We start from the raw sequence: 13,901 nt of genomic DNA, 5'->3' as shown, positions 1-13,901 counted from the left end.
TACACAGGGGAGAAGGATGAGGGGCCAGTGGGAGGTTAATGGTGGAGAGTGAAAAGTTTTCACTGGAAAGTCAACTTCTTACTTTATTGCTTTAGTTTTGCTTTAGTTTTGTGATCTTCCCAGGTACCTGTACTTAAACCATGACAGATCAGTTTAGGGTGATTGGATTTGACATTGGGCCCTACATCCAGATAATGGGATCCCTGTATTGACATCTCATCGTGTGCCTGGCGTAAAGCATGATGCTGATGATGGTAGTAGAGAAGTGCTGGTGTCTAGTTACAGATGAGCTGTAGCCTAGTGGCCACTCTCTGAGTGACTGTGTGACTGAATCCTGACTCATATTTCCCTCTCTTCTCTCTTCTCTGCTATATACCACTCTGAATCCTGACTCATATTTCCCTCTCTCCTCTATTCTCTGCTATATACCACACTGAATCATGACTAAAATGTCCCTCTCTCCTCTCTTCTCTGTTACATACCACCCTGAAAACAGACTCATATTTCGATCTTTCCTCTATCCTCTGTTATATACCACCCTGAATCTTGACTCATATTTCCCTCTCTCCTTTCTTCTCTGCTATATACCACCCTGAATCCTGACTCATATTTCCCTCTCTCCTTTCTTCTCTGCTATATACCACCCTGAATCCTGACTCATATTTCCCTCTCTCCTCTCTTCTCTGCTATATACCACCCTGGATCCTGACTCATATTTCCCTCTCTCCTCTCTTCTCTGCTATATACCACCCTGAATCCTTACTAATATTTCCCTCTCTCCTCTCTTCTCTGTTATATACCACCCTGAATCCTGACTCATATATCCCTCTCTCCTCTCTTCTCTGCTATATACCACCCTGAATCCTGACTCATATTTCCCTCTCTCCTCTCTCCTCTGCTATATACCACCCAGAATCCTTACTAATAGTTCCCTCTCTCCTCTCTTCTCTGCTATATACCACCCTGAATCCTGACTCATATTTCCCTATCTCCTCTGCTATATACCACCCTGAATCCTGACTCATATTTCCCTCTCTCCTCTCTCCTCTGCTATATACCACCCTGAATCCTTACTAATATTTCCCTCTCTCCTCTCTTCTCTGTTATATACCACCCTGAATCCTGACTCATATTTCCCTCTCTCCTCTCTTCTCTGCTATATACCACCCTGAATCCTGACTCATATTTCCCTCTCTCCTCTCTTCTCTGCTATATACCACACTGAATCCTGACTCATATTTCCCTCTCTCCTCTCTTCTCTGCTATATACCACCCTGAATCCTTACTAATATTTCCCTCTCTCCTCTCTTCTCTGTTATATACCAGCCTGAATCCTGACTCATATTTCCCTCTCTCCTCTCTTCTCTGCTATATACCACCCTGAATCCTGACTCATATTTCCCTCTCTCCTCTCTCCTCTGCTATATACCACCCTGAATCCTTACTAATATTTCCCTCTCTCCTCTCTTCTCTGTTATATACCACCCTGAATCCTGACTCATATTTCCCTCTCTCCTCTCTTCTCTGCTATATACCACCCTGAATCCTGACTCATATTTCTCTCTCTCCTCTCTTCTCTGCTATATACCACCCTGAATCCTGACTCATATCCCCCGCTCTCCTCTCTTCTCTGCTATATACCACCCTGAATCCTGACTCATATTTCCCACTCTCCTCTCTTCTCTGCTATATACCACCCTGAATCCTGACTCATATTTCCCGCTCTCCTCTCTCCTCTGTTATATACCACCCTGAAACCTGACTCATATTTCCCTCTCTCCTCTGTTATATACCACCCTGAAACCTGACTCATATTTCCCTCTCTCCTCTCTTCTCTGCTATATACCACCCTGAATCCTGACTCATATTCCCCGCTCTCCTCTCTTCTCTGCTATATACCACCCTGAATCCTGACTCATATTTCCCTCTCTCCTCTCTTCTCTGCTATATACCACCCTGAAACCTGACTCATATTTCCCGCTCTCCTCTGCTATATACCACCTTGAAACTTGACTCATATTTTCCTCTCTCCTCTCTCCTCAAGCAATAAGGCCAGAGGATGTGTGCTATATGGCCTATATACCACGGCTAAGGGTTGTGCTTATGCACGACGAAATGCGGATTGCCTGGATACAGCCCTTAGCCGTGGTATATAGTCCATAAACCACAAACCCCTGAGGTGCCCTATTGCTTTTATAAATCAACACAGCAAGGCAAGGAACGACACATAATAAATAAATACATTCTGCCAGAAAAAGTAGTGCTGACAAAAGTTGTGCCGCTAGACTGGTTGCTATGCAACATAACCACAGGCTAGCTAGCAAGCTTACATTAAATGTATGCAAAAATCGAGCATTAGCGCCACTTCTAGAGTGACTAACACACACCAATTTTCATGTTGATCTGAATGTTGCCATTTATTGTGTACGAATGAAACAATTGTCCCATGTTATCGTTGGTTGTTGGCTTGCCCATGTTGTCATTTGTTGGCTCCATGCTGTTGGAAATGGAAGCCATTCTTTTAGCTGGTGGAGCTGCTGCTGTGTTGTCAGATAGAATAGTGCTCCAGCGCTTCATCGCTTCAGGATTTGGCCTCCAGTAATTTTGAAGAGAGGTTTCATATCTGTGTCCACTGACAGACATTATTTCTCGTGCCTTTAGTCCAGCATCCAACAGTTTCTGGATCATGGTGGTTCGGAGGCAGTGGTTTAAATCTGAGACATGCCAGCTATTTTGCAGATATTTGGCAACATTGTTGCAAGGGTGTTCACACGGCTCTGTACCTGAAACATATGCGACAAAATAACGTTAGCTAATAGTTAGGCCTACATAGCTACCGGTTATATTACCAGGGTAAATTAGATTTAGCCAGCTAGATAAAAGTCACATACCATATGTATCCATTAACTGCTTTCCGTTTCAGGTGGAGGTACAACGCCAGGGCGTCGGAGGGAAGTAGGGACAGATACCCGGATTCACCCGGCAGTTCAAACATGAATCCCTGTCCAATCTCCCTGTTCTTCTCCTGCGGGTCTTTGTGGGTTTTTTGTGGGTTCGTTGAACGAGAGAGTCGCATACTGTTGGCCGTTCTCGTCTGTATATATTTTAAATGAGTCGGTTTTAAGAAAACGGTTTCCCTCCTTCCCCCTTCGCCCAACATGAAGTGGAACACCAAAGCCTTCGGGTGTTTCAGTGTCACCCTCGCCCTCAGGTGTTTCAGTGTCACCCTCGCCCTCAGGTGTTTCAGTGTCACCCTCGCCCTCAGGTGTTTCAGTGTCACCCTCGCCCTCAGGTGTTTCAGTGTCCAGAACGTTGGATTGTTTGATGAGCTACATGTCGTGTTCAGTTATGGCTGCGTGGTGGGCAGTTTTGTCGCGCCCCTCTTTCCTCAACTTTTTAAATATGCCTACAAACACATTGTTGCTCGTAGTGAATTCGGTGTCCTTCTGTATATTCCATGCCAAACTGAGAATGGGGTTGTTGATATGTCGGTTCAAACCAGCTCTGAGTCCAGCATAGCTGCTAATCCCGTATTCTTCACCATTCAAGTTTCTCACTGAACCATAAAAGTCCCATAGAATGACGTTCAGCTCCGTTTTTGTTGTATTCCCAAACTCACAATGTATCCATGTTTCTGCACACCACTCAGTGAAGCAGGTACATTCCCACTTTGTTTGTTTCACGGTGTTCTTTTCATTTCGGTTTTTCTCAAGTTTAATAATAATAATAATATTCATCTAAACGCTTCTTTTCTACATCGGAATGTCGAACTATTGTTGATGTAGCCATTTTATCAAGGTGATAAATCACAATAATATCAAGGTGAAAAGGCTAAACATCATAGTCATGGTATACGGTCTCACATACACACGGCTTAATGCTGTTTTAGCCAATCAGCATCCAGTATCCAAACTACCCGGTTTATAATATACTATACCCCACACTGAAACCTGGGCCTAGCATACCAGCCTGGCTCCTAGTACGCTCTGTCCTATCTACAGAGCCCTATGCCATGCCTCATGTTCCTGACCCTGGTATCTCGTCCTCTGACAGCTGGCCGGGGACTAATGAACTCTCCTCTCTTATCTCTTAGGATGTGTCAGGCTGGGTGTGAACGTGTTGGAGGGAGTGTGTGTGTGTGCCAATGGGGGTTTATTTTGGGACATAATCTGGGACACAGAAATTGCCACAGATACTGTAAAGCCTGGGGCTGCCGAATGATTCAAAATCACCTGACTCATGCCACCACAGTACAATTCCCATAGACTATAAACTAAGCTCTAATACTACGCATGAAAACAAGAAGAGAAAATCCCTTATTTTCACATAGCAGAATGAAACTGTGATTTCAGTTATAATCCAACATTTCAGAATAGTTAAATCCTAAACAGGTCACGAACAGGGGATGTAGGCCTAGAATATACTATTTATTTTAGATGTCAAAGGTGTAATTATTAAATCTTGTTCGAAAAAAAGCAACACAACAAAACAAACAAGAAAATAGATGTTTGTCTTGATCACGGTAATGTCGATGTGAACGAACAAAGTATATCATGCGATTTGACGTGGCCCTGGCTCTCATGCGGGGTTGTATTGCCTGCTGGAGGCTGCGCGCGGGAAGGCACCGTACAGAATATGAACGCTTCTTTTCCTCTCACCGCGCCGTGACTGCTGCAGCGAGATTAAAATGAGAGAGACTGTCAGGAGTCAATGGCTACCCTCCCTTTTATTCACAGAGAAAGAGAGTTCGTAGAGAGAGAGAGAGAGAGAGAGAGAGAGAGAGAGAGAGAGAGAGAGAGAGAGAGAGAGAGAGAGAGAGAGAGAGAGAGAGAGAGAGAGAGAGAGACAGCGAGAGAGAGAGAGAGAATAAAATATACAGGAGATGGAAAGTCCAGTTTAGTTGTGTCATATGCTTACACCCAAAAAGACACAAGATAAACTGTAGTATGAAGTCAACGTATTCAAGTTAGTCATTTTCTGTAAATAGTAGCCATAGCCACGAAAACAAAAAACCCTCCACTGTGTGTGTGTGTGTGTGTGTGTGCAGAACCACCCGCCCCGTGTGCACACAAACGCACGCGCCTCTCTCTCCTTTCCAACAGAGAGAAAAAGAAAGAGAGTGCCCTGACCCGCGCTCCGGTTGCGACAGTCAGCGCGCTCCTCCTCCTTTCTCTGAGCGCCGCCGACACCATCCAGAACCAACCCCAATGTCCCTTCCATCTTTCCCTCGTTCTTCCCCCTCTCTCGCCAAGTCGCTCCCTCTCTCTTCACTTTAAGCTCATTCCAGTGATGTCTAAAGAAGAGCCGACCGAGAAAGAATCTTTGCTATGATCCACAGAGGGTTGTCGCATCGGACAGAGCTGGGAAGTTTAAGCCAAGGAGAGTGCAGTTTCGCCTGGCTACACTGTTGAACGTTCGTCGGGGGAAGCAAGCTGAGGACCTGCATCATAGTGGATAGAAAAAAGAGAGAACATTGTATTCCAATCACGTCTTCATTTTCTCTCTCTCCTGCCACAGCGGGAGGAGGGAGAGAGCGAGGGACAGAGAGAGAGAGAGAGAGAGAGAGAGAGAGAGAGAGAGAGAGAGAGAGAGAGAGAGAGAGAGAGAGAGAGAGAGAGAGAGAGAGAGAGAGAGAGAGAGAGAGAGAGAGAGAGAGAGAGAGAGAGAGAGAGAGAGAGAGCGAGTGAGTGAGTGAGGGACAGAGAGAGAGCGAGAGAGAGAGAACGAGAGAGAGAGAGAGTGCAACGGGAAAATCTCGCATGAAGACAGGCAGAGAGAGAGAGATTCAACAATCTTTAAACTAGTGGCGTTTTTTTTCCGGATGCTGTTAAATTGCAGTGCCAAAGTAAGGTGAGTGGTACGTGTGTGAATCTGTGTGTGTTAATGCTTATGCGTGTTGCATATAGCTAAGCCTCGGACGTGGGAGAGAAAGGAACAGACTCGTTGATGATGAGAACGGAACAGAGGAATCTGGCTATCCTATCTGATCAATGGGCATTTGTTTCCCATATTCAACGGTTTCGAGCCGATGTCATGACGAAAGCAACTGCAGTACTCTTGGCATGTATTTCAGCAGCTTCTTTTCATTTCCATATAGGTGCTATTTCTATTCCCCCGTTTGTTCTATTATTCAGGTTTGCCAGTTCTTTGAGATTCAACAGATATATTGTCAATTTACTTATTTATCATTTCATTGTGTTTTCCTTATAGACTATCGTTTCCATAACCTATGTCCCTTCATGGATACAGCTACCCTGTGCTAACAGCTTGAGGTTTGGTCTAGGTGCAGGGTTTGATTGCATTATGGATGTGTGCAGCTAATTCCTATGCATCTCCTCCTTTCCCTCTCTCCTTCTCTCCGTCTCTCAACAGCCCATAACGGAAGACAACCGGGATATCTCACCTTCCCCGCCACACGGGCACCTCACAAGCAGGAGATGTGAAGTTGGATCCCCTTGAACTGAGTAGGTATCCCGGGATATAACAACTGATACGCTGGAAATATAACCCTTTACTGCCGGCTGTGGGACGTGGAAATGCTAAACGATCGGAAAGAGTCAGGGAGAATGTGTTCGGACCGACTGCATGTCGATTTTTCTGTCTTTTGAGTGTTTTTAGGATTGTGTTTTATTTCAGCACCACCGGTTTAACGGACAGCAGGCGCTGGAGCTTTGTGTGTTTTCCATGGGATTTCAGCACCACGGAGAGCGCATATATTTATAATACAAGCCAAATGGTGGAGGCAGGGCACTGAGGAACATACAAAGTGCACTATTCATCACAGTCTGTGTGTGTGTGTGTGTGTGCAGTTTTAACACAAGCAGAGATAATGGTAAAGGGAATCGTTTTATAGGTAACGTGCGCTAAAATATGACAACTTTTTTATTTTACAATGACCATAAGGACCGGGGGCTAAGGGAATTCATGGGTGGGGAGACGACAGATCCTCCCAGGCAGGCATGCTGCCAGCAGAACCTCTCAGAGTTACGTTGTATTTCTGTCTCTATCCCTTTAGCAGCTGATGTCATCTACCGTTCATATAGTTGTTTTCATAGAAAATCTGATATTATATTTACATATGGAGGTTAGGCTAAACATATCGTATTTGGGTAGGCTATGAACAATCTGCAATCAATTGGTTGTCAAACATTTAACCCGGGCAGCTGCCCCGAAGACAACAATATGGGATCTGTTGTCACTTTGATGTTGTACCCTTATAACAAATAGCCTACTGGATGTATTTCCTGACGCTGTTTTCATTAGAAAGAGTTCGGTGCTGATCTGACAAATACTGTATATTGCCCAAACGTCCTCTAGTCCTCTCTGGTCTGTACCTTGAGCCCTGATGACAGCTCTGTCCCTGTCCCTCGGTTAACGGCGGTATAGCTCACGCTATGGTATGATTAATCTGGCGAAACCGCACTGTCATTCATTTTCACAACAACACAGCAAACTCCGGTGTCTGATTTACCGGGAGAGGTTGGCTATGTTATGTAATAAATACACAGAGATCACCTCTCCTCTCCTCTCCACCCTTCACAGCCAGCTGCTGCTGTCTTCATTTATTCATTGAGATAAGCATCTTTGAGTTTGATTTATTTTAATCTTAGGCTAGTGGTAGATCCTCAGTATTGTGAAATATGGTGACCTTAAACAAGGGTCTAATAGGGGAGATTTCTTATTTTGTTTTAGGTTGGTGTGTAATGAGCTAAACAGTGAATTGGCTACATTGATACACCAATGTCATTGTATTCATTCATTTCCATGAGCACCTTCTATAATTATCTCTCTGTCTTTCTCTCCTCTCTTTTTCTCACTCTTCAACCGCTGTCCCTGTGTGTGTGTGTGTGTGTGTGTGTGTGAGTATGTTTGTGTTTGTGTGTGTGTGTTTGTGTATATTTGTGTGTGTGTATGCCCCCTCTCCCTCTCCCTCTCCCTCTCCCTCTCCCTCTCCCTCTCCCTCTCCCTCTCCCTCTCCCTCTCCCTCTCTTCTCTATGGTTGCAGTGCTGTGAAGTGGCTTGCCATAGCCGTGACTTCCCCAGGTCTCAGTGAGGATGCTGTGGGTTACCTTGCTGAGCACCATAGCCTTAGGATGGACCACCCCGATCCCACTGCTGGAGGAATCAGAGGAGATCGACGAGCCCTGCTTCGAGCCCTGCTACTGCGAAGTCAAAGAGGGCATCTTTCACGTCCACTGCGACAGCAAAGGATTTACAAACATCAGTCAGATCTCCCAGACATGGACGCGGCCCTTCAAACTCAACCTGCAGAGGAACTCTATGAGGAAGCTGTACTTCAACAGTTTTCTTCACCTCAACAATGCCGTGTCCATTAATCTGGGGAATAATGCACTACAGGACATCCACGCCGGAGCATTTAACGGATTGGGAATTCTGAAACGGCTGTTCCTGCATGAGAACAAACTAGAGGTTTTCCGGAATGACACCTTCCTGGGTCTGGAAAGCTTGGAATACCTGCAGGCGGACTATAACGTCATCAAGAGGATAGAGAGCGGAGCTTTCAGGCACCTCCACAAACTCAGAGTACTCATCCTAAATGACAATCTGATACCAGTCCTGCCCAGCTACCTATTCAGGTCGGTGTCACTAACACACCTGGACCTGAGGGGAAACCGGTTGAAGACTTTACCATATAAGGGCACGTTGGAATACGTGGGGCGGAGCCTGATGGAGATTCAGCTAGAGGAGAATCCATGGATCTGTGAGTGCGATATAGTTCAGTTAAAAACATGGTTAGAACGCATTCCCTACACCGCACTGGTCGGGGAGATCACCTGCGAGTACCCCTTCCACTTGCATGGGAAAGATTTACGAGAGATCAAACGCAGTGAGCTCTGTCCGTTACTTTCAGACGTGGAAATCGAGGCCAAACTGGGAATACCCCGGTCTCCATTTAACAACGAGAACACGTGGCCAACGAAACCGTCCTCCATGCTGTCGTCGTTCCACAACACGGCGTCGTCTGTGGAGTACAAAGAGAGACATGTCAAACCCACCAAACGGCCCAGGCCCACCAAAAACCCTCCAACCCCTCGTAGTCTCTATCCAGGCCTGAACCAGCCCCCCATAGCTGGCTACCAGACCCGCCCCCCCATCCCTATCATCTGCCCCTCTGGATGTTCCTGTAACCTCCATATCAACGACCTGGGCCTAACGGTCAACTGTAAAGAGAAGGGTTTTCATAATATCTCAGAGCTACTGCCCAGGCCCCTCAATGCCAAGAAACTTTACTTGAGCGGGAATCTAATACAGAAAATCTACCGGTCTGATTTCTGGAACTTTTCCAGTTTGGATTTATTACACTTAGGGAACAATCGGATATCGTACGTCCAGGAAGGGGCGTTTATCAACCTTCCCAACCTGAAGAGTTTGTATCTGAATGGGAACGACATTGAGAGGCTAACTCCTGGTATGTTCCGGGGCTTACAGACGCTGAGTTATCTTTATTTTGAGTATAATGTGATTCGTGAGATCCAGCCGGCGTCATTCTCTCTCATGCCCAGCCTTCAGCTTGTTTTCCTCAACAATAACCTCCTCCGCACACTCCCGACCGACGCCTTCGCAGGCACCAGCCTGGCGCGACTCAACCTTCGCAATAACTACTTCCTGTCCCTGCCCGTGCGTGGTGTTCTAGAACACCTGCATTCCATTGTCCAGGTGGACCTTCATCAGAACCCCTGGGACTGCTCCTGTGACATCATCCCCCTCAAAACCTGGATGGAGAAGCTGTCCTCTGTCATCATGGTTAGTGATGTCATCTGTAAGACTCCTGAATTTGCCTTTGGGAAGGATCTGAGGTCGCTGGATGCTGAGATCATCTGTCCAGAGCTGAAGTACTCATCCAGACCCTCCCCAGCTCTCCTCCCATCTGATGACATGACCACCGGTAGCTCTGGTCTGGGTGAGGCTGGGGGGAGGGGGCCGGTGCCTCTATCAGTCCTCATCCTCAGTCTTCTCGTTCTGTTCATCTCAGCGGTTTTCGTGGCCGCGGGCCTCTTCGCCTTCGTCCTGCGGAGACGGAAGAAGCTGCCCTTCCGGAAACGCTCTGAGGTGGATCTGACGGGAATCCAGATGCAGTGCAGGATATTCGAGGATCCACCGAGACAGAACAGCAGTGGAAGCATAGGCTCACCAGAAAAGCCACCCAGCGGACACACACATACACACACTCACGGTCACGTTGGCCACACACACACTCATGGTCACGTCTATGACTATATTCCTCACCCCGTGACGCAGATGTGCAACAACCCCATTTACAGGCCCCGGGAGGGGGAGATAGGGGAGGAAGAGCGGGGGCAGTTTGCAGAAACAAAAGAGAACCACAGTAATTACCGAACCCTCTTAGAGAAGGAGAGGGAATGGACCCTAGCCGTGTCTAACTCACAGCTCAACACTATCGTCACGGTAAACCACAATACAGGGGATATATCGGGTTTTCATGAGAATGGCGGACTGTGTCCCACCGTGATTGACAGCCAGAGACCGACGCCGACTGTTGGCTTCGTAGACTGTCTGTATGGAACGGTCCCGAAACTAAAGGACATGCAAGTCGCACACGCACACCCGCCCGGTATGCAATACCCGGACTTACAACAGGACGCACGTCTCAAGGAGACGTTGCTGTTCACAGCGGGTAAAGGCTGCTTCCCTGACCCATCCCAAAGCGATTACCTCGAGTTAAGGGCCAAACTCCAAACCAAGCCGGATTACCTCGAAGTACTGGAGAAATCATATCGGTTCTGACATGCAGAGAATAGAATAGGCTACATACAAACACACACTCTCACTTTTCCATACCCCAAACGGAACAAAATCACGGAACAAAAAACGAAACAAAAAAGCAGCATGATAGTAAAATGAAAAATTATATTACTAAAGGTTTTCCCCAAAAAATCGCTTTGGAGGAAAGGCCATTCTCAGATATTCAATGAAGTGCCTTTTTTTCAGAGTAGCCAGCAATGTTATCAACCCTTATTTTTATATGGAACAGATTGGTATATATGCCGAGGAGTGGGAGAACAAGAAAGAGGAGAGAGAGGCACCGGGAGAATCACAACATCCGGGAGAATCACAACATCCGAAAATATATCCCATCAAAATCGAGCCCTTCATACGCTCTCAAATGGTGGAGTGGAGTGAGCGAGAGGAGCTGGTGCAGGATGTATCCGTGTCCGTTGGGCTCATGTTTCTGTCTCTCTATCTTTTACGTGGATATATAAACGCCCGGGAGCCGAGCACATTAAGTTTGTAGGAAATAAAGAAAAAATACAAATTAATTAAATTGCAGTTTGCTGCATGCACTCGCTCCATTGCAGTGGTGAGGGATTTGCTCAGAACTATCACTCACGTATTAAGACATACTGTTACACATTACGGTAACACATTACGGTTCAGTGTTCTATTTCATTTTATATATTATTATCATTATTATTATTAAAAAGGACTACTATCTATATCTGGGTGGAATTCTCAAGGACGTGCTCACCCAAGGATGAAAATAACATTTGTGAATATATTATATGATGACGCTCAAGGTTTTCTGGAATTCCACGCACTTTCTTAAGAACAATGGTTCGGATTATCTATCTCATCGACACTAACGGCTTTGTAGGAGGCACTTTTAATGTTTTCTCTCTCACAAAGATTTGAAGAAAATATCTGCATATATTTATTCTGTAATTTCAGTGAACATTTTATTGTAAAGGTAATGTTAAATCAATGTATAGTGAATATGCGTCTGGTATAGCCTTCTTAATAAAAACAAACTCTTAAATCAAACGAAAAGGGTGCTACCACGGAACGTTTGTGAACAACTTAGAGGTAATGTGTTTGGTATGGCGCTATACTGTGCTGTGTCTGTCTGTGCATTGCAGAATGATACATTGAAATCTCTAGTGGCTTGATTACATTTTTAGTTGTGCTGCTGTGGGCAAGTATATGGGAATTCGCTGCTACTCTGCAATTGTAGGAAAGGCGTGCAACTACGATAGTAGCTGATTATACAAATGAGAGAAAGAGAGGGACGCATCTTTTGGGAGATGCAGAATGGAAAATGTGCCAATGAATGAATCAAGTTTTGTCCGATGGGTAATATAAATACACCATTGTGTTCCCATTTCCTTGTTACTGTTTTCACATGAAAGTTCAACGAGTCTGAACGAGAGAGATACTCTTCGCACTTGAAGCTCATTTGCTGCAGATTGACATTACAGATGTTGTCCAAAGGAGGGCGACAGAGGGACGCTCAGATTGCCAGTTTAATAATTATACTGCTGGTTTGTTACAAACTATTGCCAGACTGTTCTCCTATTATTAGACTGCAATAACTTTAATCCATGACCAAATGAAACACTAGGCCTGTACATTATTAAATATAGTCCGTTATATTTTGTCAAATTAAAATACAGTAATCAGCAAGAGAACATTAAGTTTGCTTTGTATTATTATTCATGAGATAAGTAGGATTGGAGAGTTTATATTAATCCTGTGCAGATAATATAATGATTATTGTTATATAAAGGATATTCTATATTGATCATGTATTTGTGAATGGTCTTAAAGAGGGAGAGCACACGTGACAGGGAAATGGGTTTCAAGCAATGTCATTCAACTCAAACATATTGATAATTTGACATTCCACATCATTTAAAGGCCCAGTGCAGTCAAAAACTGGATTTTCCTGTGTTTTATACATATATTTCCATTCTATGAGGTTGGAATAATGCTGTGAAACTGTGAGAATTATAATAATGCCCTTTTAGTTTTAGAGCTGTTGTAAAAGGCCGCCTGAAATTTCAGCCTGTTGTGGTGGGATGGAGTTTTGGCCTGCCTGGTGACATCATCAAGTGGTAAATTAGTTAATAGACCAATAAGAACGAGTGTTCCAAACCTCTCTGCCAATAACAGCTAGTTGTCTCTTTTCCCCTCTCCACTCAGACCACTCCCAGAAAATTCTAGCAAAATTATTGCTTGAAAACTTCCTCTTTGCTTAGAAGCAATTTTTGTTTCTTATTGACCATTTTAATTTAAAACAATCAAAGTAAGGTACTTAATTGTTACCCAGAAATTATTTGATATTGAGATAAAAACGTCTGCATTGGACCTTTAAGATGTTACTTGTTGGTTGGGGCGGAGTCAGAAAATGAGATAATTGAGTCAGATAAGGAGATGTTGCATTTTGCAGGAAAGTAGAGTGATTTTGAAGAGATATTAATGTTGAAAGGAAGGTCATGTACATCGTTAATCCACATGTCTTATACACACACACGCACAACAAATGAGTATACACATTGAGCAGGCCTTCATTATTAGCACTGTAGCATCAATTTAGGCCAAGGTCTATAATATTTACTTAGTCCCCGCCCCCACCCCCCATTCCTCCTCCCTGACCAGATTGATTGAGGTCAGCAGTTTTCTGCATGCACTCTGTTTGATTAAAACAAATTTGAATTATTATATTTTAAATGATCAAAAGAGTTTCATAATGATCCATCTTTATATTTCTGATGATTCAGTAGGGTGACACAGCCCACTATTTTGATTAATGTTTTTTGGGGCTTGTTTCGTTCCGACCACACATGCACTTGTTGATTATGTTCTAATAAATCCTATTGTTATCCTACTCACATCTCATATCTTTTGTAAAGCCATGCTCTGTACTCATGGGGAAACTACATCTGGGCTTTAGGAGGAAAAGGGTTCATCATGATTTTGTAAAGCCATGCTCTGTACTCGTGGGGAAACTACATCTGGGCTTTAGGAGGAAAAGGGTTCATCATGATTTTGTAAAGCCATGCTCTGTACTCGTGGAGAAACTACATCTGGGCTTTAGGAGGAAAAGGGTTCATCATGATTTTGTAAAGCAATGCTCTGTACTC

General features: G+C 44.6%; 1 protein-coding gene across 1 annotated transcript; it reads left to right on the top strand.

Moving 5' to 3' along the window:
- Positions 1-5,720: 5,720 nt before the first annotated feature.
- Positions 5,721-12,845, top strand: LOC121566927 (SLIT and NTRK-like protein 3). Its single transcript, XM_041876852.2, has 3 exons — positions 5,721-5,850; positions 6,373-6,464; positions 8,006-12,845. The coding sequence occupies exon 3, from the start codon at positions 8,056-8,058 to the stop codon at positions 10,765-10,767; it is 2,712 nt and encodes a 903-aa protein (XP_041732786.1). The 5' UTR covers positions 5,721-5,850; positions 6,373-6,464; positions 8,006-8,055; the 3' UTR covers positions 10,768-12,845.
- The last annotated feature ends 1,056 nt before the right edge of the window (positions 12,846-13,901 follow it).

This window comes from Coregonus clupeaformis, chromosome 5 (assembly GCF_020615455.1).
Source record: "Coregonus clupeaformis isolate EN_2021a chromosome 5, ASM2061545v1, whole genome shotgun sequence".
In the NCBI taxonomy this organism is placed as follows: Eukaryota; Metazoa; Chordata; class Actinopteri; order Salmoniformes; family Salmonidae; genus Coregonus; species Coregonus clupeaformis.
Note: the sequence above shows the minus strand (reverse complement) of the source record. Positions and strands in the feature narration are given on the sequence as shown.